Source organism: Bacillus rossius, chromosome 11, assembly GCF_032445375.1.
Source record: "Bacillus rossius redtenbacheri isolate Brsri chromosome 11, Brsri_v3, whole genome shotgun sequence".
Taxonomy (NCBI): domain Eukaryota; kingdom Metazoa; phylum Arthropoda; class Insecta; order Phasmatodea; family Bacillidae; genus Bacillus; species Bacillus rossius.
The window spans coordinates 53970895-53996521 of record NC_086338.1 but is presented as its reverse complement, the minus strand read 5'-3'; the positions used below and the strand labels follow the sequence as shown (position 1 = coordinate 53996521).

At 41.1% G+C, this 25627-nt stretch overlaps 1 protein-coding gene across 4 annotated transcripts in view; it reads left to right on the top strand.

The window, feature by feature from the left end:
* LOC134537007 (uncharacterized) overlaps positions 1–25627 on the top strand; it is a 221554-nt gene that overhangs the window by 194542 nt on the left and 1385 nt on the right. For all 4 annotated transcript variants that reach the window (XM_063377179.1, XM_063377177.1, XM_063377178.1 and 1 more), the window contains 2 exons: positions 17867–17974; positions 21396–21455. In XM_063377179.1, coding sequence (XP_063233249.1) covers positions 17867–17974; positions 21396–21455 — 168 coding nt within the window. The remainder of the gene's footprint in view (positions 1–17866; positions 17975–21395; positions 21456–25627) is intronic.

Sequence of the window (25627 nt, the reverse complement as noted above, 5' to 3'; positions counted from 1 at the left end):
GAAAGAAATGTTTCCAAAAATGTATTTTAGGTAGCACTGTATTCTTATTACGACGATTAAAAAAAAAAAAAAGTGGCAGTATTATATTCTGCCAAATTTTCGTATACATTCTACGGAATAAGGAAAACAGCTTTACTCGTAAAATTGCAATGTAACTAGCTTCATAGAATTTACTGGAATAATTGAAGTAATTGTGTATCATTATTTAAAGAGTGCAAATTCAACGCAAATATTCAAGGATTTTCTTATATAATGTTATCATTATTAGGGTGACTGAACACAAAAAACTCAGATATTAAGGTTTTTAATGTCTATAATAAATTATTATTAATGTCTACAAAATGTGTTTATAAGATGCTGAAATGCGAGGGAAATATTTTTGGGCAGTGTAGTTTGTTGGCACAGGGCAAGCATCACAGGCGCTCTAGGGGAGACATAGGCTCGTACATCGAATGTTAGCAGTCTTTCAAAAATAAACTTTAATTTAATAAAATTTAAGTATTTTTTATATTAGAAAATAAAAATATATTACTATGCGTAGCATATTATCTTGCTTCATTAAAACTGTCAGATCAAATTGAAATGCAGTTTTTTGTGCCTTGCAACACCTATAAACTAATTATGAAATAAAATAACAACAAAAACACAATACATACACTGATACACATCAATGCGACAAAAGACGAAACAACACAACACACAGATAGATAAAGTTCATGTTAACCAGTTGGTGACTTTGGTTTTCACAAAAACCTTAAACCGAAACTAAAATGGTGTATACAAAATAAATATGTAGGAGTTATAATTTTTGACGTTACAACGTCTAATAAATCGATGAACGCCGGCTGCACGCACGTAACAACGCACATTGTCCCGTTACGCTCATTGTACGCTTGCGCCGCATCTATCTCTTTTCCACTCTATTGGAACAACCATAGATTTGACTTTTTCGAGGCACAGTAAACTTGAAACACTCCCATTCGTTTCCTACTTTTCCTATCATCGTCCTAACCTTAACAGAATAACACAGATTGGAAGAAGTTAAATAGCAAACATGTATAAAAGTTATAGTTAAAATAATAAACATATTTGAATTAATGAGTGCAAATAAACGTAAATTTACCAATTAAATTGTAGATTTCATTTCACTCCTTCTTTGTATCCATACAAAATAGTGATAATTCAATAAAAATGATTCAATTTATTCATAAAAGTATGCAATAATTTCATCAATGTTTTGTTATGATGTTGTCACGTTAAACTATCGTCCGTAAACCGACTTTACATACAACACATTTTATAGTTACGAATGGTTTTAAAAGTGTCACTAATTATGTCTGAACCAACAAAAATGGTATTAGAATGTATATAATAAAAAGTGCATCAGTGATCGAACGTCTAATAAATATTCAAAATAATTTAAAAGCCTGAAATTTTTAAATATTAATTTAATAACTTTTTCTGCATACTTTTCATTATTTTCTAATTAAAATGATTTGATGCAGAGAAAGTTTTAAATTTAATAAGACCTAAAGATCTTCATGTGTTGTTAATAGTATTATCTACATGTTGGTGAAAAAAAAAAGCTTGGCATCAATATAACTCGGTCTTAAAAAAGAACACCACGTTTAATGTCATCACTTACTATGTTGTAATTCTGATTAATTAAAAATTTTTTTTGACTAAAGGTTATACGATAAATCCTATCGTAATTCAGAGATATTTTTTAACTTGAAAATCAGATCCGGACAAATGAAATATCTTGTTGAATAGTTTCACAAACATATTTCCCAAGTATATATATTTCATCAGCATCTTTTCTTGATCAATTCCGATTAGGCTACAGTTGGAATATAATTTATTAAATATTAAAGAGTAGTTGAGATAAACTACTACTTTGCGGAACACCTAATACCATGAAATTGCATTTGCAAATTGTGACTGAAAAGCGTCTATTTGTAAGATAATTAAAACATATATACCACGCATTGCTTGACGAGGCCTAAAATTGATAATTTTTTTAAATTATACTATAAGATTATGTTGGAAAGTATCAAAGGCTTTGATCATGTTTAAATAAAGAGAATATTTTGTTTACATCTGGTACAAATATAAAATATAAATATAAAAATAGCGTGTGTTAAAGACGATGTTCCTGATTGAAAACAATGTGGTTTTACAGAAATAATATTTTTAGGAATACAATTCATGTGCCTATAAATATTAAAACCTTTAAAATACTACGTAACAAAGGTTTTTTACTAAAATTTAACTGTCAATAATACTTCAAGAAAATAAATACCGATAAATGGTTGAACACACAACATCGGTATACAACCATCACTGAATGATACACACTTAGTTAAAATATTTTATGAACAAAAGCAAAAAATAATTTTAAGTTTTAAATGTTTATAACATAGTGGAATGATAATGCTACAGTTACTAAAAACTAAAACGCTATAAAACTACAAAAAATATTTTTGCAAAACTCCGTTCCCCCGGAGAAACCCCCGGAATGGCCACCGCATGGGGAGCCCAAGAAAAGAAACGGGCTCCCCATTTGGAAGCCACCTGGCAGGTTTTTTTCTGTTCCACCCACCGTTTCTTTTGGTAGCCTGACTTGTTGCAAGGGATTGTATTCCTACCAGAGAAAATGCCACCATTTCATCTGGGCAATCCGCCTTGGAGGAGCCGGGGCGCGAACCCGGGTCCTACAAGTCACAAGGCAGGCGCTCTACCCCAGAACCAGAGTGGTAGAGCGGATACTAGCAGTCTTCTTAACACTAACATGATGTTATTACACGAGTTTACTGTAGTTTCGTGTGTCATTAACACGTGCAGTAACATCTAACCTCAGTAACGAACAAATTTATGTATTTTTATGTTCTTAGTTTAGCATGAATTATGTAATTTTATAACAGTAAAATATAATTTGTATAAGCAGTCTGGCAATTTTTTAGTTTATTTTCAGCAAAAAATTTTACAGTCCCGCTGTACAGTAATTATAGGCTAGTAAAAAAAAAAGTATGTAAAGAGCTTACACTGTCGATGGTAAAGTTATTTTGAACTAAAATATAAGACTGTGTTTAGTTAATATATTTGTGTGCTTATAAGCATGAAGTTATTAAACATTTTATTTATTTGTTTTTAAAGCCACAGAGGTTAACTTTTTTATATTATTTTTGTCTTTCTTTTGTTTTACCGTGCTTAACTTGCGCAGCTAATACTGGAAAGCTATTCAAACAACTGTTTGCAAATAACTAAATATTGGAGGTACTGGGACAACACGAAACATAAATGGTAGCACTATTTTGTAGTCATGCAGTAATTTTCATGTAAATGTAAAAATTAACAAATATCTAAATTTACATTTCTGTTCCGTTTACAAAGAAAATTTACGGTGCACAACGGCAAACAGAATAACTCAACGATGAAACTTAACAGATAAAAATTGATAAACAGAGACGCACAGGTGAACCCAGCGATGTGGAAAAAAACAGTGATGACAGCACAGACAGATGTCAGTTCCTGAAACATCGCAACTGTTGTCACTTGAAACCTTCTGTGTTCATCAGTGCTTTCGTCGTGGTGTTATCCATAATACTTGTTTATCTTCATCGTTGGTTCCGTTTGTCCGACATCAGCTGATTCAGTCTTGTTTTCTGTGAATTTTTTATCTTCATGTTTTAATTTTTCAATTACAAGCAGTGCAAAACTGAAATGGCGTGTGTCCAAAAAAAAAAAACTGCATAAAATCAAATTTCCCATTGCACGAATCATTTTGAAGAACCACCCTCAGTGTTCCACAGATAATACTTTATGAAACAAGTCATTCAGCTCAATCTTCGAAGGCCCAGCCCACCCTTAGAGGAAGCACTTGAAGGCCATAATTCGCTAATATATTATGTTTACAACTTGTTTTTGTTAGTTCTGAAATCTGCAGCCTGAAGAATGTTTGTCACGTTCGAGTTTCCGAGTCACCCTGTACGTATGTATTTGCACGCACGTTAAATCACGGCGGGCAAAACAAACACGCGCTTCAAGGCAACGCAAACAACATTTGCCCCGGGTGCGCGAGTGCGGCGCCTTCACGCGCGTAACGGAACGCGAGGCAAACATCAGTGCGCGGGTCGTGCGCTCTGGTGTAACGAGCCGAACACGTGATGGACTCTCTCCCCGTGAACCGACCCCTCAGTTGATTAGCGATTAGCAATTACTCCCCCCCCCCCTCCCTTGCTGTCTTTTCACCCCCCCTCCCCCCCCTCCAACACCCCTCCACCAATCTGGGGGGATGTACGCAAACATCGCCCGTGTTTGGTTTTTCGCTCCCTGCCTTGTGTTTCGCGCGTCGAATCCGCGCCGTCCTAAAACCCCGGGGTCCACCGCCATTCGTGTTTTATTTAATTTAATTAATCATTCCAGGTCACTTTCTTCGATAAAGTTTTTACTCCAATCGTATGGATTTTGATGTGACAACGTCTAATAAATCGATGAACGCCGGCTGCACGCACGAAATGTGTCCCGTTACGCTCATTGTTCCGTTACGCTGTATCCCGTTACGCTCATTGTTCCGTTACGCTGTGTTCCGTTACGCTGTCGGCGAGTGCAGTAAGTTAATAATAGGTTATGTTACAATTGACTAAAAAATTATGGTGATTCATATAATTGAGGATAGATATTTGATTAAAAAGTTAATGTGGTTTTCATTGCTTATTACAACAACAATTTCGGCAATAAAGGTTAATTATTCTTGCATTTTAAAAATATGATTACTAGTATAATTTCAAGTATTTATTCTTTTATTATTAAAATAAAAATGATTCAATTTTATTCATAAAAGTATGCAATCATTTTATCAATGTGTTGTTATGACGTTGTCACGTTAAACTATCGTCCGTAAACCGACTTTACAGACAACCAATTTTTTTTTTACGTCGTAACGTAGGCCCTGCATGATGATACTCGGCGTCGAAATCGTGTTCGATTTTACACAAAAAATTTTAATTACATATTAATATGTTTTAGGATAGTATTTAATTATGTATTAATATTACTGAATACATATCATTTCATACGTTTTATGTTGGTAGGCTAGTAAACTTGGATGTCAGATTGTTAGTATGTAATTTTATGTTTGATTCTTGATATAACTTATTATGCGTTGTTTATGTCTCACGTTTCATTACACACCGTAACTGCACCAAACAGTAGTCTAATAAATGAATAAAGTATAAACTGCTGTGAAAAAGTGAATTTTTATCTAAAATATTTTTTTTAGAAGAAACTTTATTTTTATCTGGAAGTTTCTTGCCGTTTTTATATCACTGGCTGAAATCCACTGGTCGATCAGTACACTGATTTTGCAGTTGGACTCGACTATATTAAGGGCCTCGCCTACCTGGGCACAGGAAACACCAGCCCAGTGACGTCTGTTCACGAAAAGCAATGAGGCCAACCCCCCTTATACCGGGATAGTTGAACACGTCCGCACCCGCCACGCCAGTCCCGTATACGCGTCTCCACTGACATATTGATAATGAAAGTGTAGTAAAATTAACTTAAATAGACGCGCATGGACTGGCTTAAAATTTGACCAGTGCGCAAAAGGAATCATTAACGTACTAAATTGACCGACAGCCCTGCCAAACTTATTGTGATAGTTATAAAATATATAATGAATTACCAGAAATAAAATGACCAACATTAAGTACTGTAAAAAAGGAAAGGAACCTATAAATTCAATTCGTGATACCATTTAAATTGCTATAATTAAATTTAACGTACGTTGGTGACATTTGCATACAAACACTCTTACACTATACTTAAACTAAACCAAAGTCCCATAAAGTCTATTACGGAGGAGGGGAGGGTGGAAAAACGAAATAGTGACGTCTAGATAGTTCTACCAGCAATTTCCATCGCCGCACTCTGTTTTTAAACACGTTGCCCGCAAGTCAAACCAGCGGAACCAAAAGTACAAATCCAGTTCTCGCACTTACTTGTTCTAGAGGCATATCTCTGTAGTCGGTGTCCGCCGGGGTCGGATGTAAACCCCGCTCACCTTTTAGCGCCTCTAGCATCGCGCTACATTGATGGCCAGTGCACTAGGCCCACGATATCGCATTCTCATATACCACCACTGGTGTTACTTCGCCGAGGGTGTCGTGGCATTACCGTCATCTTCAATATTAATCACGTAACGTAACACTCGTAGCTCATCGCTGAAAAGCCAATTCTCGTCTCTCCCCGGATAGTTCCGCGGCCCGCGGTCAACACACACTCCTCGTCAAAACAGCTGGCCGCCGCCTCCCCTTCTCCCGTCAGCTGACGTCACCCCCCTCCTCTACTGCCACCCCTCACTCCGCTCGATCGTTCTGGTTATTTCTAGCGGTTGCCACTACCGAATAAGAATAATAAGCGTACAACAAAACAACAAATAAATAATTTACATACACCATTAACTAGTATAATATTATAAATAATATTATAAAACAATTTACTCATCTTAAAACAAACTTTACGCACCATAAAGGTTATAATAAAAATCAAGACGACTGAGGCCGCCACAAATGGCCTCAGCAATTAAGAATACGCTGATGGCGGATGTGCAGTTCTGTTCCGGTATTTAGTATTTTAAACAGTATTTTTAGGAGACTGAAAATGGCTTAAAATGCGTGTTTTTAGAATACTTTCTTGGCATGAAACTCCCGATGCGATTCCATCACATTGCTGGATGGAAATTTTTAAAATTGTAATTCGTTTTGAGATTTTTCAAATTTTTAAAACATCTATAAAATGAACCCACAATAATACATGTTGAATAATTAAATAAATGTTCAGTAATTTTTTTAAAAGTTATAACACATAATTTCCTATTTCCCTATAGAATTATTTCGCACATGACATCCATATTAATAATAATTAAGTGATTTCACCTTTATAACCTCTTCAATCGTCCATGTGTTCTTCGCCATTTTAAATATCCGTTGTGACGGAAAAGGATGTCATTTCCGTTTTCGCTAGGCTCGATATTGATTGGCTAATTGCATCTAACATCAAAAATATTTTGGAACCCCTCCTATATGTAAAATGTCCGCTGGAAACTTGTCAAACTAACACGGCTGTGCAAGTGACGTTGTTTTTCGGTGACGTCATAGCCCTCCAACTTTATTCCACACGCGCTTTGTATTGGAAGGTGTTGAAAGCGTGACAGGTTCTTTAGGGGAAGCAATAGGAACCCAAGGACGCCATCTTGGTTTTAACATATTTTATGTCATAATTAATTTATATCGTTTGATATTTAAAAAAAAATTGGCTTCGTCAAATCAGAGTATATATGTAACTTTGTGGGATGCCCGAAGTTAATTGTGACCATCTGCGAAAAAATCTTTTCCCCATGTAAAGTCACTGGCATTTAGTATTGATTATTCAATTCGGAATGGCTACAACTGTAGTAATGCCGCTGACGTTAACTCTATTTATTTGTGATATCTGCCTTAACAAAATGTGAATTAATGTTTTTGGTAAAGAAACCTAGTTGGCGCGGCTTTGTAATCCAGCAAGGTAAACGTGTTTAAATTGTGAGCCAACAGAATATATATATATATAATTTTTTTGGGGGGGGGGGGGGGTGGGTTGGAATGGTTGGAGTAAAAATGTTAAGGACACGTTGCTTGCAAGAGTCATTTACAAGTCAGATGCGATTTCTCCACCGTTGCTAGTAATTAAGTTGAAACTTGAGCCGGGGTTTAGTTTTCCTTTCAGACTTCCCGAAACCGGTCACCGCTTCTCTTTCTCTTTGTTCCCCCTCCCCCTACATTTACCCCCTCCCCACCAAACCCTCTGCCAACGCCACTTTAACGAATTTCCGCTCGGCTTAATGTCTCCCAGGGGTGAAACTTCCGACTGGTAGTAAAATTTCATTTAAACGTGAAAATCAGCAGTTTGTTTGCGGTGGTGCTGAAAGTTTCGGAGGGTGACTGACTCAACAAGTTTGTAGTGTTCACAAAAAATGAGAGAGAGAGAGAGAGAGAGAGAGAGAGAGAGAGAGAGAGAAGGAATTAATTTGTTGAAAACTTTGGATTTGAAAGTTACTTTAGAAAATAGATTGAAACATTTACTTTTAAAACTACGTCTCTCAGCACGAATCGATGAACTAGCGAAGCATTAAGGGGCCCGCCTCGTCAGGGGTGTATGTGTGTTAGCGAGGCGGGATGATAAGCGCGACGCTCGCTGGTGCTTCTAGCGCGGTGTCTCCTCTGGACTGGCGCGCAGTCTTCTCCCAGTGCATATGAGCGGTGACCGTAACATTATATGGCGGAGAAATTAAGATAAAAGGGTAATGCAAGTCCCTTAAGTGCTTACAAGAATCTTTACCGGTTGTTTTACGCCAAAAAATTGCTCTGAAAACATGGGTTTTAGCCATTTTAAACTCTTCTGAAAATACAGTTTAAAAAGTTAATCCGAAGTCAAAAGTACTTTTCGGCCCTCAGCGAACTCTTAAATGCTTTTTTTACCGTGTGTGTGTCCGGGTAGGCGGGGTCTTTAAGTTCGCAGGCTGCAACAGTTATCACACGTGGGTTCAGGGACGCATTTAGACGGGGGCTCGTGCCCCTGGCGCCGCATTGGGGGGGGGGGGGGCGCTAATCTGGCAGATCAATTCTTACTGTAGATATTAGCTTGAATATCGTAGTGTTAGAACATACAAAATAATAGTTGGAGGGCAGATGAACTTAATTATTTGTACTGAAAGATAATATATACCATATCGTTAGATATTTACAAAAAAAACTGGTATTTTTCGCGTAGTATCCAACTTGCGATGTATTAAAGATAAAATGGCTGCAAATAAATCTATTTGTTTGTCATCTAAGTTGAATCAAAAATATTTTGAATGGTGAAATCGATACGTGGTGGCGACATGAGGTGTTGTCGGGGAAGGTTTCGTTTTGATTGGTTTGAGAAAAAAAGGGGCGCCATGTTGAGTTCTTTGCCCCGGGTGGAAACTAGTGTAGTTACATCACTGTATATAGCCTATGTATTGTGTTCGCCGACCTCCGAAGTGCAGTCAGATGCACGTTTTTTTCGGCGCGAGGTTGCGGGTTCAAGTCCCGGGTAAGACGTGGGTGCAGATTTGTAATTTTCTGAATAGGTCACAACTCTTGTCACATTCAGTATTGTCAAAATTAAAACCAAAATTAAAAAAAAAAATTACTGTTTATTAGAAAAGGGGAAGGGGGATCGTTGGCTCGTTTGTAATTAAAAATTACCCAGAAGCCATCATTTCAATTTTAATAAAAAAAATGACTCATTTCCCTCCATTGTGAATTCTAGAACTTTCTGCCATTTTGGATTGTGTTATCGCCTTTGACTTATATCTCCACTGTCATCTTGGATTATGTCATCATCGCCTTTGTACTTTAACATCACCGACATCACCTCCTCTTCATAGTCATCAGCCTTCCCCCTCATTCCATTCTGCTCATACATCCACCATTCTGACTGTTGAGCTAAAGGTCCTCGGATAGATTCTTTGCCGGTTCGGGGATTTTCACTTTTGTAAAATTTCTTTCCTGGGCTTAGGCATGAGTTGTGTTGTCCCCAAGGACGTATCTAGAGGGATCTTGCCGGGGGGTGGGGGGGGGGGGGTAGACCACAAAAAAGTGTGAATTGAAATAAAATAATTATTCAATTCAATAAAAAAAGTTATTATTTAATATCTACCAATATTTATATTTTACTCGTTATAGATACCTACTCGTGTTTTCAATGAGATCATTATTAACTCGATTTATAGTGTGTTTGCGCGGCATCAAAAACGAATTATGGCTGATACGTTTAAAGTTTGTCTTTTCTTTTTTTTCTTTTTTTGTTTGGTGGAGGGAGCGTCAATCACAATTTCTGCCCCGGGAGAAGAAAATAACCTGTATCCGACACCGGTTGTCTCTTCGCTCCTAGGTATATAGAGGAAGGTCAGCGAAAGGCAGCGGACACCCAGTGCAGAATCATCTCGCCCCTGTACACTTTCTGCAGAGATATTCCCACGGCGACGCCTGGGTTCCCTGACCAACTTTCCAGGTCGATCCGTCCGCCATTTTCTTTGTTGGCGATTGCTTCGGTTCCGCGCAGAGGTGATCCTGGGTGCTGTGAACGATATCTGCCGCCTCTCGAGGCTTCGACGATGTTTTCTTTCGTGGTGTTAGTGTTATCACTGAGAGAAAGGTTTGTTTGCCTCAACAAAATATTTGTATATGGCGAAATAAACATATTTTGTTAATTCAAACAAATATTTTGTAGCAGGAAAGATTCTGTTGGCCCAACAAAATGATTTTGTCAACTCAAATGTACATTTGGTTAGGTGTAACAAATTATTTTTCTTACTTACCGAGTTTGGTTAAACTAACAAAATATTTTGTTCCACCAAGTAAATATTTGTTTCGCCATATGTAAACAAGTATTTGTTTGATTCAAACAAACCTTTCTCTCTGTGTACGGTATGGAACTACTTGCACCGCGAGCTGTCAGTTGGGACCAGCGAAAGACAATGCTTCGTTTTGAGTTGCGTGTCGCGGAGTTTGTCGACGGGAATGTTTGTCACACGTCGACTATAAAACATTCAAACTTAACGTTCCATCGTCTGTAACTCGGCCGCCGCCTCAGCACAATTTTTTTTAATGGCCGGTGTTTTAAAAAACATAACTCTCTCTTTGCGGGAAGTAAACTAGAAAGAACATTTTAACAATTCTCTGAAGTGCTTGAAAGCATCGCAAGCATTTTTTTTACCTCAAGTTACTATGTAATTATGAACCAGAGATAATAAATTTTGTGTGTGTGTGTGTGTAGAAAAATTAGGTACAGCCAAAAGTGCTGCAGTATTTCATTATGTTTAAAAATAAAATGTTGCAGTTGTCTGCTTAATGATTGTTTTGTTGGAAATGAAGGCCGCGAAATTGATTTTTCTCCGCCACACACTGTGCGAAAAAAAAAGCATACTTTTTCCAAGCGCATTTTTTTTTTCCAAACTAATTTCTCTTTAATGAACTCTTCGTAGCAGTTCTTGCAGCCCCGGGGAAGAATGCGAGGAGAATGCCTATTCCCCCCCCCACCCCCTCTTACCCAGTCCTCTGTGACCATGCGCCCCATTCTCCTTATTTAAACCCTTTTCAACTCACCCCCCCCCCCCCCCGCATCCTCCCAAAGCTGCGTCGGCTAACCCGACAAGCGTTCCAATTAAATTGGAGAGGAAGGGAGCGCAAAGAGGGAAAAGGGTTGGAGGAGAGAGAAGCTCCATATAAAATTTTTGGAATGAGGTCAAAGCAGACTCATCGCCTCTTCGAGACCGCACCGAATGCCTCTTTGCAGCGATGGTACAGAGGCTGCATGCGGCCCCGAAGATTTATTACGTAACATGAAAACGCAATAACGTTACTTGGTAGGCGTGGCCCTTTCTCAGATCAGAAGGTATGTATCTGAGATCGTATAGTTTACGTGGGAGTCATATACTCTGACGGTTTCTCTGTACTAATTATACTTTACATAAACCAAAAAAAAAAGAGTGTAATAATACATCAGTCTCGGGGAATAATTTAACCTTACGCGTATAAACAAGTCATATGAAAAATCGCGCTGTTGTATCGCGGAGGTTAATTTTTTTTCCTTCCCATATATATATATATATATATATATATATATATATATATATATATATATATATATATATATTCTTTTCGTTGAAGCTCGGCCACTCAGACATAATCCAAGTTTAACCATGTTAAATGTAGAAATAAAATAATGATCCGGAACGTGACATAACACCCTAAAGTGCGGTAAATTTAGCCATTTGCAGCACATAGCGGGTCTGTGTAGATGGTTTGCACTTCGGAGAGGGGGGGGGGGTAAAAACCTCGTAACTGTCACGGAGACGGGTGACTGCTACGGAAATGTTCGGTTGGCGGGGGGCAGTCCGGGAATAGTTCGGTAACAAGGCCTGATTGGCGGGCGGCTCTGACAGAAGCGGTGACGTGGTGGCCCGTGGTAGGAGTGGTGGGGGGAGTGGGAGGTTCGAGGGTCGCCATTTAGCTAGCTGAGTGCTTTCTGTTGTGCCCGGTCGGGTCGCACCGCCTCCCCCCCTCCTACCCCTATCGGCCGGTCTTCCTGGGTGGTGTGCATTATGCATCGCGGCGTGGAGTGCAGAGCGCTCTCTTCCCGCTGCGCGCAAGTGTTTCTGCGTGGACGCTATGCGGGCCATTCCGCGGGTCCGCTGGTGACCTTCCCCATCCTACAATCCCTCCCACCCCCTCCTACAATCCTTCCTCCCTCCTACAATCACGCCCTCTCCCATTCTTCACTCCCTTCCCCCCTCCAATTGTCACTACCTCCCCCCTCCATCAATCCCTTCCCCACTCCTACAATCACTCCCTCCCCCATTTTTCACTCCCCCTCCTACAGCCACTACCTCCCCCCTCCATCAATCCCTTCCCCACTCCTACAATCACTCCCTTCCCCTCCTCCTACAGTCTCTACCTCCCCCCTCCTACAATCCCTTCCTCCCCCTCCTACAATCACTCCCTTCCCCTCCTACAATCCCTTCCTCCCCTCCTACAATAACTCCCTCCCCCATTCTTCACTCCTTCCCCCCTCCAACAGTCACTACCTCCCCCCTCCTACAATCCCTCCCCCATCCACCCTTTTTCCACCCTGGGGCGCAGAGCTTCAGGGAAAATAACGAGGTTTGAAAACGGCTCCTTATATCCGAGTGGGGTCTGTTTACGAAAAGCATTTAAGAATTCGCCGAGGACGGATAAGTAGTTTTTGTTCCAGGAAAAAAGTTTTTTTTTAAACTGTATTTTTGTTTTGAAAGAGTTAAAATGGCTAAAACACGTGTTTTCCGGAGTAATTTTTAATGCTCAAAAACAACCAGTACAGATTCTTAAAAGTACTCAAGGGACTTGCATTACACCTTTATCTTCATTTCTCGGCCATATAATGTTACGGTCACCGCTCATATGCACTGGGAGAAGACTGCGCGCCAGTCCAGAGGCGACACCGCGCTAGAAGCACCAGCGAGCGTCGCGCTTATCATCCCGCCTCGCTGACACACATACACCCCTGACGAGGCCAGTCACACTGTCAAACATTCGCCTCCAACTATATTTGACAATAGACGGGAAGAATGGCTTCCAATTTTCTCCGTCAAATAAATTCACACAGACAACCTCTAATATTTTTCAGGTCATGTCACAATTCAAGGTTTATTTACGGTGTGAGCTGTCACAAAACTTCTTTCAATGTTCATCTCATTTTCAAATTTAATAACACATAACAGTGCTGGATGTTACATAATTAAAATTAATTTTCAGGGAGTTTTAAATTTTTTAGAAACATAATTTATTTTTTACATATAAAATTATTTCGCATACGACATTCATATTAACATTATTTTAGTTATTTCATTTTTTAAAATCTCTTTATTCGCCCATTGCATCAAACACGTTTTGCAATCCGTCCTTCATGTAAAATATTTGATGGAAACTCGAGTCATACAACTTGTCAAACAAACACCACAGTGCAAGTGACGTTTTCGCTAACGTCATAACCCTCCAAATTGATTTGATACAACATATTGGAAGGTGATGAAAGAGAAAATTTGACAGTGTTCCAGGGAATTTAGACACAGACTGATGCTTTTTGGTATCAAATAGTTTTCTTTTGACACCGATACTTTCGTACTCGATGCTTTAAAAAGGGTATAGTCCTAAATAATTAGCTTTCAAAATTTCGTATTTTCGCGTATTATTAAAAAAAAATCGTGATACAACTGTTGTTAATTCTTAATAAAGAGTTTTATAAAATTAATACGTACTATTTCAATAGTTTTAGAAATATAATACCGATTTTTGTCAAGGTTATGAGGAACTAAGAGCATGTAATCAAGTTGTATACAATTTTTAATTAATCGTATGTCTGTAGCATTTGACGCATATTTTTTAATTTTCTTTTATATCATTCATAAGTCGATAAAAGTGTGGATTTCCCAAAACTACGATAACGTGAAATTTTATCCTTCAGTGAACGTAACCAGAATTAATTTATCACTCCAATTAAAAAAAAACATAATACTGCATTTTTTTGGTAATATATACAATTAAACACATCATATACGCGACTTATACCTTTAATAACTGCAACATCGGTTTAATCTGAGATTAAGCTACAGAATTATCGTTCGGAAAACAATTTTTTAAAATAAATAATATATTTGCAACGTTGGTGTGTTACACCGGTGGGCAGGCTATAAACAACAGAGATCCTCCGAACCCAGGAGGGAAAAAAAAAGTTTGACGTATTAAATAATATGTTACTTTTTTTTATTTTTTCGCCAGATCCGATTCGTGTTTGGGTCTTAATGCGTGGAAATAAAAACTGTACATTCGGATTAAATAAACTATCAACGTCGAGCAAGTAAAGAATGTGTGACAGCACAGAAGCGAAACAAACTAGTTCGCTAGTCGATGCTGCGCCGTGATAACTCCTCGACAGCTGCGAGACCAGAGCTGGCGTGCAACAATGCCTAGTGTTCATACAGCGCCCTAACGGGTCGTTACCACATCGCCGAAATACCACGACGCCGAACGTACAATAACGCCGAATACCATAACGCCGAATGCCAAATTGACCGCAACGCCGACAGCTAGAAAACTGCTGTGTACCACAACGACGAAATACAGTAACGCCGAAAAATGTTGCTGCGGGGAGGGGGGGCCACAGGAGCAAAATGAAAAACAACCTGAATGAATTTGTGTGCTAACCTTACCTAACCTAACCTTTGTGGCAGTCCTGCAATGAAATTTTTCGGGGTTAATGTATTTCGGCGTTGTGGTACACAGCAGTTTTCTAGCTGTCGGCGTTGCGGTCAATTTGGCATTTCGGCGTTGTGGTATTTCGGCTTTGTGGTGCGTCCCCCGCCCTGGCCCACCCGCCTACGTCATACGCGCGGGGTTCACCTGTGACCCGACCCCGGGCCGGCTGCGGTCCGCTGGATTATTCAGCGACGGGCGCGCGTTTGAAACCGGCGTAAATAATCGAGCTGCGAAATCCCGCACTGCTTTGCTTTGCATCGCTCGCTCGCTCGCGTGAATAAACGACGCCGCCCTTTGCATTTCGCTCTTGACCACGGGTCCGCTGTTGCGGGGACGCACCACAACGCCGAAATACCTCAACGCCGGAATACATTAACGCCGAAAAATGTCATTGCAGGACTGCCACAAAGGTTATGTTAGGTCAGGTTAGCACACAAATTCATTCAGTTGTTTTTCATTTTGCTCCTGTGGCCCCCCCTCCCCGCAGCAACATTTTTCGGCGTTACTGTATTTCGGCGTTGTGGTGCACAGAAGTTTTCTAGCTGTCGGCGTTGCGGTCAATTTGGTATTCGGCGTTATGGTATTCGGTGTTATTGTACGTTCGGCGTTGTGGTATTTCGGCGTTGTGGTAACGACCCCGGTGTTGCCCCTACCAGGTTGCTGCAAGTCCGGGAAACATGGCAAAGAAAAAAAATTACCCCCCCCCCCCCCACCAGCTTAAATAAAAGTAGATATTGTACCGAGTGGGAAAAAATGTCGGGAAAGGATAGCACAAATAATAAATCGTAGATCTATTTTTTGCCCACTATTTACACTAGTATTTAAATTACAATAATTGATTGTCTGTCCATGCTTTATTCGCACTTTCTCAAGTCCGCTATTTGCTACTCTCCCCACTTGAGCTCGGCTCGATAGTGGCTCCCTCACCCTACTGTCCCTCTCTTGCCACCACATGTGTCCCTGCACACTGCCTCGCGCTACTCACTTGTCCCCGATGCACCAATCTCCGCTCACGAGGCCAATCTCTTGTCGCCGGCTATCGCTCACCAAGGATTCACCCGCCCACTTCACTTCACTGCCTCGCGGGAGACGGCCTCGCCGTTTATATACCTCTCCGTCCCGCTCTGGAAAGGTCTCGCAGCCGTCTACGCCAACTCACGCGTGCGGGGTCTATGTAAACGTGTCGAACCCCCGAGGGAGGTTAAACGACTGAATCGTGAAATAAGGGCGGCTAGGTCTTCGGTACAAGGAACAACCATAAGGGCATGAAGCCTTTGCTCTTGCAACACAACTGGATCAAGCGACTCATTGGTTGTCAGACCAGATGGCCACAACTCTTCTGGCTCTCGCAACCATGGTGGCCCAGACCACCACAATGGATGTGTGATTAACTGAGCGGGCAGCAAACCCCGGGAGGCACAATCTGCAGGGTTTTGTTCGGACTTAACATGCTTCCAAATTGTTGCAGCAGTAAGGTTCTGTATCTGGCTAACCCGGTCAGCAACGAAAGTCTTAAGCTTATGGGGCGATGTGTGCAACCATGCGATTACCACATGAGAGTCCGTCCAGGCCACTACTGATGACGGGTTGACCTCTGCATACAATTTGGTAACATGGTGCAGCAGACGGGCCAGTAACAGTGCCCCGCACAGCTCGAGACGAGGCAGAGACACAACTTTCACTGGCGCCACCTTTGATTTCGCAGCGATGAGATGTGTAGTAACTTCTAATCCTGCGGTCTTGTCGCAGGGACAGTGTTCCACTCCAGCGTGTGTGACGCGGTGTGTGTCGCAGGGACAGTGTTCCACTCCAGCGTGTGTGACGCGGTGTGTGTCGCAGGGACAGTGTTCCACTCCAGCGTGTGTGACGCGGTGTGTGTCGCAGGGACAGTGTTCCACTCCAGCGTGTGTGACGCGGTGTGTGTCGCAGGGACAGTGTTCCACTCCAGCGTGTGTGACGCGGTGTGTGTCGCAGGGACAGTGTTCCACTCCAGCGTGTGTGACGCGGTGTGTGTCGCAGGGACAGTGTTCCACTCCAGCGTGTGTGACGCGGTGTGTGTCGCAGGGACAGTGTTCCACTCCAGCGTGTGTGACGCGGTGTGTGTCGCAGGGACAGTGTTCCACTCCAGCGTGTGTGACGCGGTGTGTGTCGCAGGGACAGTGTTCCACTCCAGCGTGTGTGACGCGGTGTGTGTCGCAGGGACAGTGTTCCACTCCAGCGTGTGTGACGCGGTGTGTGTCGCAGGGACAGTGTTCCACTCCAGCGTGTGTGACGCGGTGTGTGTCGCAGGGACAGTGTTCCACTCCAGCGTGTGTGACGCGGTGTGTGTCGCAGGGACAGTGTTCCACTCCAGCGTGTGTGACGCGGTGTGTGTCGCAGGGACAGTGTTCCACTCCAGCGTGTGTGACGCGGTGTGTGTCGCAGGGACTGTGTTCCACTCCAGCGTGTGTGACGCGGTGTGTGTCGCAGGGACAGTGTTCCACTCCAGTGTCTGTGACGCGGTGTGTGTCGCAGGGACAGTGTTCCACTCCAGCGTGTGTGACGCGGTGTGTGTCGCAGGGACAGTGTTCCACTCCAGCGTGTGTGACGCGGTGTGTGTCGCAGGGACAGTGTTCCACTCCAGCGTGTGTGACGCGGTGTGTGTCGCAGGGACAGTGTTCCACTCCAGCGTGTGTGACGCGGTGTGTGTCGCAGGGACTGTGTTCCACTCCAGCGTGTGTGACGCGGTGTGTGTCGCAGGGACAGTGTTCCACTCCAGCGTGTGTGACGCGGTGTGTGTCGCAGGGACAGTGTTCCACTCCAGCGTGTGTGACGCGGTGTGTGTCGCAGGGACTGTGTTCCACTCCAGCGTGTGTGACGCGGTGTGTGTCGCAGGGACAGTGTTCCACTCCAGTGTCTGTGACGCGGTGTGTCGCAGGGACAGTGTTCCACTCCAGCGTGTGTGACGCGGTGTGTGTCGCAGGGACAGTGTTCCACTCCAGTGTGTGTGACGCGGTGTGTCGCAGGAGAGCCCCGCGCTGGTGGCACCGTGGATCGTCGGCTCCATCACCTTCATGGCGCTGGAGGCGGTCGCCATGGTGTACTCCAACGTGCTGCGCGACCACGTCAACAGGGTGAGTCTCCCGCCTCCCGGCCGCTGCTGCCATCTGTGACAGTTGGCGTGAACCAAGCTTCACATAGCTTTATAAACAGTATGAATACACCCATCATACTCTGAAACGAAGTGGGTTGAAGATCGGAATACATAGGTTACAGGGTTACATTTGTATACAGATGGAGAAAATTAGTTACATTTGCTGCCGAATTGACTACATTTGTAGTCATATGGGGGTAACACATAGACAAGGGAATCTTCACTGTATTAACGGTTTAGTGAGTTTTAACAATATGGGCAATATTTTAATTTAAAAAAAAATCACTGTCGAAAATCAAGGCCCAAATCCGGGGTTAAGTATTTTCCGCTTTTATTGAAGCCTTTTAATTAATTACACAGTTTAAAATGACGCTTCGCAGATCGAACGAATCGATTAGTCGACGTAGCTGCTCCGGAAGCGATTTTCTAGCGGCGGATGCGGAAACTACGTGTGCTTCGCGTCAATTTTCTGTATTGTTTTAAAGAATTATACGTTTAATGTCGCGTTAAGATTTTGTATTATAAGACAGTGTATTTGCAACACGAGTACACATGGAATTCGCTCTTTACCGAGGCTAGATGTTTACACGTCTCTGGCTTATTTTTTTTACGTGACAACGTCTAATAAATCGATGAACGCAGGCTACACGCACGAAAAACTGTCCCGTTACGCACATTTTTCCGTTACGCTGTGTCCCGTTACGCTCATTGTACCCTGCGCCGCACCGACAGAAGTGAAAACTTAAAACTTTGTGTATAAATGAGTAATATGAAATAATTTCTACGTCAAATGTACGTAAGAAAATGAATCTGATTACTAGTATAATTTCTAGTATTTATTCTTTTAATATTAAAATAAAAATGATTCTATTTTATTCATAAAAGTATGCAATCATTTCATCAATGTTTTGTTATGACGTTGTCACGTTAAACTATCGTCCGTAAACCGACTTTACAGACAACCAATTTTTTTTTCCCTGCACGATAATCAGCTATGCGATATGTTTGTTCGCGTGTTATTTAATAGAGTTACTGACTTGCTGGCACCAGCGAAACCCGACCTGGCTGCGATTAGTGGCGCGTGTCGCCGGACAGTTGAATCCGTGCTCTACTTCCGTTCGTCTCGCTGCACCGTGCTGCACTGTTAACGACCGGGCCGTGGTCCAATCACAGCGCGGGCATTGGTCGAGCGATCAGCACACACGTCAGACCCGAGCACGTAAATAATTGTTAGGAATTAAATTAAGAGCACGTGTCGCAAGCCTGCCAACTGCATGATAAAGTTGTTACTATAGTCTGGCGATCACGCTAAAGCTATTAATAGAGACATGCATAATTGGCGGATTCATTTCGTGATATGCTACAATTAAAATAATTATACCCTAGCGCTGCTTCTACCACTGGTTCACTGTTAATCTGGAGCAATGAGGGCCAATCAGAGACCCTCACTCACAGAAGTGTCGAATCACAGACACTCGGTCGAGACGACTCACAAGTCAGCAGCCAATGAACAGGTGGCATTTGCCCGAGTGTGTAGAGTGTAGTAGAGTCTATCCTGGAGGTCATTGAACCCGCGAATTTTTCCGGTCTCTAGCTATTACACGTAGATTTAATCTGATACAACATTAAAAGAGATAGAATGAATTCATGTTTAAAGTGGCTAATTTTGTCAGAAAATTAATCATGATTCCATTAAAACTGAATTGAAAAAATATATATTTTTAATTTTGTCTATTTACGAATAAACCATATCGTATCTGCCCATAACCGCCGAGAGAAAAATAACTGATTTAGAGGAAAAAAATTGAAAAAATTTGAACGCTCATAGGACTGCAATAAGGCATGACCTCGCCAGATGTTTCTTCCTTGTGATTGGCGCCCGTATGCAACAGGAGACATTGCCTTGATTTACCGGGCCATTCAGGACGCAGTTGCTTTCGCACCGAATGACTGCGATTCGTGTGCCGACTGTAGACATAGGTTTTCTGAAAGAAAATCAACCAGTCACGAAACGCAGATGATACAGTCTTTTAACCTACAGCTGTTATCGAAATCTTTCCGCGAAAAATTCATGCCCCTAGGGTAGGGTCCGGAAAAATTCGCGGTTTCGATGGCCTTCAGGATAGACTGCACATTCCCCCGCACACTCGGGAAAACAACGCAAGTTCATTGGCTGCTGACTTGTGAGTCGTCTCATCTGGTTTGTCTGTGATTCGATCGATCCTTCTTTCGTTGAGAGTTTTTAATTGGTTGATATTCGTCCAGACAAACAGTAAGCCAATAGCAAAATCATAATAAAGGTATTTGTATTTGAATTCTAGCCTATCGCCGAATGATTCCACGAATTTTTCCAGTCTGTACCCTAGGGATAAGTGTTAACTAGACACCCGGGAATGTCACGGATTTTTTTGGTCACCAGCTAGACTTCAAACATCTATTATACCTTACATTGCTTTGAAGACAGGTTCACAACACTGTTCCGCCACGCCAGCCAACCACCAGACAGCAGCAGGGAGACCGAATACCATCGACCACACTCAGAAGGAGAGGTACTGGAATATGAAATCAGCCAATAGGAAAGCAAATGTGTTTAGAGTGTCCATATTATGGTGAATTGTATCCTGACGCCTAATTAATCCGCGAAATTTTCGGGCCTCTAGTGATAACTTCATGTGGAGTGTAGAGTTGTCTTAAGAGTTACACTAATAACGGTAACTTCACAATATGCAGTAGAACCTAGATTAACAGTGACCCGATTAACCGGGCATTCGGTTAACAAGGTTCTCAGTTAAAAATTTAACATATTTTATTTTTGGGGGGAAGGGGGTAAGAGAACCAAGCCCGCGAAGTGTAATTCATGAGAGAAGGAACAATAAAGGAATAAAACTAAAAACTACGTATTAAAAGTAGAAACTAACGAACAAAGAAACGGACTAGAATTGCCCGTGATAAGAAATACTAGTCCGAGTCAAGCTGGATTACAAGTACGGAACAACTGCCCTTCCTTACGAAATTTTGCTGTATTGTATGACATGAATACATTTGAATTCAATTATCCGTGATTTTCACATATCCGTGCTGACCTCCCCCTCCCCCCTCACCGTACCACGGTAAACCAAAGTTCTACTGTGTCTGAAGCTACGTCTTCGTCCCTGTGAAGCCATAAAAAAAAGTAATAAAATTTTTCACACAGCCAGTTGTGTTTCAGTCTAACAAAAAAAAAATTCAATCGAGCTGTATGGGAAAATAAAATAAACATAAACTTTGTCGCAAATTTCCAGCAATGATGTCGTAGCCCCGGGCGGTAAATATGTGTGTGTGTGTTTTTTTTTTCACGTGTGACAAACCGCAGGTGTAAACAGGCTGTGTTGTCTATGGTTTTTTTTTTTTTTTTGTTGCAGCAATTCGACGCTCTGTGCAAAGCCGAGATGGCGTTCTTCATATCCAGGGCGTTGCTGAACGTGAGTATTCCCCTCTGAGAAATCCCCCCCCCCTCCTACGTTTCCTGCGTTTATACGTTTTGCGCCTTGTCGCTTTCGCAAATCCAATTGCTTGGCTCTCCCGGCGAGACTGTTCTCTTATCTCCTCTGCTTCTGTCCTTCCTTCTACTCCTTCTACTAGAGTCGTTCAGGGAAGCCATTAACTTGTCCTAGCACCAGGTGGTCTGCGCTCCCGTTATGCGAGGAGAGGAGACGGAAAAAAAAGAAAAAAATATATATATACATTTATACATGTAATGGTACCTAGCGATAAACACGTCACAAAAAAAAACACAGATTTGCAAGAAGCAACAGATTTTTTTTACCTTCCCCCCTCCTCCACCTAATTCTGCATTAAAACCGACGGGCTCGTGAATATATATATTTTTATCACTGAGGTTGAGGAGAAAAACAACCTACACGGTTATAAAAATCACAGTAAACTAACGGACTTTTCAAACGAAGAATTAACCGTTAATAAACGAATTCTTGACAACAGATAAAAGGATCTTCGTAAAATCCACGTATTTTTTCCGATTTTCCAGTTAAGCGTTTCGTTGCAAACAGAGTAAACACTAGCGTGAAAGGATTAAAGAAGTTTTTTGCTGCATATTGTTTGTAAAAATAAGATTGTATTACTTTTGATTTATCTTCAAAGATAAACAGTTAATTTACGAAGATCCCTTAGTCCCTCTCATCGCAGAAGAAAGAATTGGACTAGGCCTATATCGTCATTAGTTTATCATTTCTGTTCGACTTCAACCAAGTCCTAATTTTTCTCTTATCCACACCCTTCGTTCTTCAAGATGGTAAATTTATATCCCATTTCTATTTATTTATTACATAATTTTAAAGTTTAGTTTTAAAAATTTTATTACATCAGGAAATTAATTGATGGTACGGTTCTTTAATTTTTATTTTTTATTTTTTATGTTTGGTTGAAGTTTATTTGGCAGTTATGGTATCATAAAATAGTCGTAACTAATTAATTACTGTATTTCCTCCATTTTTTCATCTCACGCGGTAAATCATCAATGTCATTCAATCGCAACATTTTTATTTTTCAAGTCATTTGTTTGCAGTTACGTGCATTGATTTTTTTTTATTCGGATATTGATTTCAGAAGTCCAGGGATTAGAGCGAATGAATATCTCACGCGTCAATGAAATAACTGAAATTAATTAAAACCCTTGTCACATTTCGTGGTGTAGTTGCGGTGTTTGTAAGACCGGCAGTATAAAAGTCATCAAAATAAGAAAATTAAAAAAAAAAAAAAAAAAAAGGTTGCGTATCCACCACGCGCGTTAGAAATTGTAGTTATACGTCAGTTGACAGATAGCGCTACGAGCGGCACTGCTGCTGCCATCTGTGCAGGAGGAAAGTAACTAGAAAGCAAAAATATGATATACCATTTCAGGATTTTAGTGGCTTTAATGTTAACGCTATTGCAGTACAGTTACAGTTTATGTATAAGTTTTGTATTTAAAATATTTCTTAAAACTTGAAAATTAAGTTTCTATTAGTGTTAAAATGCGTGGTGTGAAGTGATGTATCCGCAACCGCGAGGAAGACCAAACAGTAGAGACAGGAAAAATTCGCGGATTGGATCGGCGATAAGTTAAAATTCAAATACATATACCTTTTAGATTATTTTTGCTTATCATCTGGACGAATCTCAACCAATTAAAAACTCTCAACCAAAGAAGGATCGAATCACAGACAAACCAGCTGAGACGACTTACAAGTCAGCAGCCAATGAACTTGCGTTAATTGCCCGAGTGTACAGGGGAATGTGCAGTCAATCCTGAAGACCATCGAAACCGCGAATTTTCCCGGTCCCTACTAAACAGTTGCTCGGTGTCACCTTTGAATATATATACTGTATAGACAGTGGCGGATCCAGGATTTTGGTTTGGGAGGGGCTTGACCCAGCTGAGGCTAGGCTTTATCAAGGCAAACACTAAAACAATAGTGGACCCAGATGCTTTTGGAGGGGGCTTGAGCCCCTTAGCCTGGATCCGCTACTGTGTATAGAAGTCGCGAGTGGATAGGATTTACTCTACGTTTTTCAGGATCGTATGATGAGCAGCTTGGGAACTTCACCGCTGCAGTGCGCTGCCGTAACGCCCTGTATCGTCTTAGTTGTTATTTGCACGTTAGAGTGTAGCACTGTCGCCCGCTGTTATTCCCCGCACCCCTCATCCATCATTCACTGCAGCTCAAGGACGTTCAACGGGAGGGGGAAGGGGTGTTTGAAGAGTTCGACACTTGTCCGCTAGGGACCACCACGAGTCGATGCCCTAGAGATGGTGGCGATTGCGGCGGTGAATTAACCAACTACCTCAAACCGTATTAGAAATTTTAACCTGGGCTGGCGACTTCTATACAGTATATATATTCAAAGGTGTCACCACGAACATGGCGTCAAATAGCGCAGTTACACCACTCTTTTCCTGGTCGCCACACTTTACTTAATGCTCTGAGATCTGATGCACTGTATTTTTTTTTAACAGGTACAAAATTCTTGTAAAATTACAGATATTTGTAAATTTATATATTTACACGAAACAAAAAACTGCATTACTCGGGCATTTATGCCCCAGTACCTCCAATAGTTTAAAGTTATTAGTAAACTGTTCCCTGAATAGCTTTACAGTATTAACTGCGCACATTAATAGACATAAAACAAATTAAAGTCAAATTATTTACCATTCTATTATCTTTTCCATTGTTAAAAAAAATGCTTGGATGAAAAATAAATTTTCTTAAGAAATACTTATTATTATATCGAAAAAAAACGTGTTTGATATATGCAAAAAAATAACGTTGCCATATGTTGTACAAATTGACAATGTCTTTCTTGTAGTATGACAAAAAAAATTCTTGGCAACTGGTTCCTTTTGTAAAAGTAGAGAGTTTTTTTTTTTCGTGTGACGTCATCGCCCCCGCGTTAACCCCTACCGGCGGCAAAGTAGTTTAACTCCAGGGATTCGGGGCCACCGTGCATGTAATTTGAAACAAGCAGCTTGCAAGCTGCCTGGTTTTTGCCGCAGGCCGAAGCCATGTCGGGGCCCGGGTCGTTAATTACGGCTGACAACTGAAGCCCCGCCTCTTGGCACGGAGTTTAACGGTCGTTTCGGGCGGGAGAAGTGGGCCTCCCCCCCCCCCCCCCAACTCTGGCCCCGTGAGGACACGATCCCCCCCCCCCCCCTTTCCTGCATTGCAGGCCTTCAGTCCTCTTCCCAGGGGGGGGTGACAGTAGATAGGACGAACTGAATCCTTAAAAAATTGGATCATACCATGTTTCACCAACATCAGGAAAAAATAGATTACAAGTTTCGATCTCTTTAGTTTATTACATGTCCAGTTGTTATTAATTTGTGTTAATCTAAGCTGCTGTTACAGTACTGGAAATTACTTCTATACTAATTATAAATAGTTTTAAATTAATTTTTAAGTTAATTTTAGTGAAAGCAGGCCTATGCTGCATTTGACTGTAATTTTTTTCGTTGTCAAGTTGCAAAGAAATGGTATGATCGCATGGGTTTTGTTTACAAATTTAAGCGAACGATCATTACTATGGGAGTGGCGCCTCTCCCTTTACTTACTCTATGCCTCTTCCCCTGTGTCACGTAGATGCAACAATACAATTCATGTAAAAATTACAGGAATTTGTAAATTTGTACGTTCACACGAAAAAAAAAACTGTATCATCCGGGCATTTATGCTTTTGTGTTGCCCCCAGTACCCCCGATAGTTAAAAGTTATTTGTATACCCTTTCCCTGAATAGCTTTCCAGTTTTAACTGCACACGTTAACAAGCACAATGAAACAAAATAAAGTCAAATTATGGAATATTCGATTGTCTTTTCCGTATTAAAAAAATGCTTGAAGGAAACATCAATTAAAATATTAAATTATGCGCCAATCATCGTAATCAATACTCAGTATTATCTCGAAAATCGTATTACATATTTGAAAAAAAATAACCACAGCCATTTCGTGGCAACTGGTTTACTAGAGGAAACTTTTGTTAACGTACCGTAAATATTTTTCTGTGTAACTATTCTTTTTTTTTTCTTCCTCCGTTTTAGTTCGCCGATCATAATCTTTGGCTTACGAACTAAACTCATACCTAAATTAAATTTAAAAAT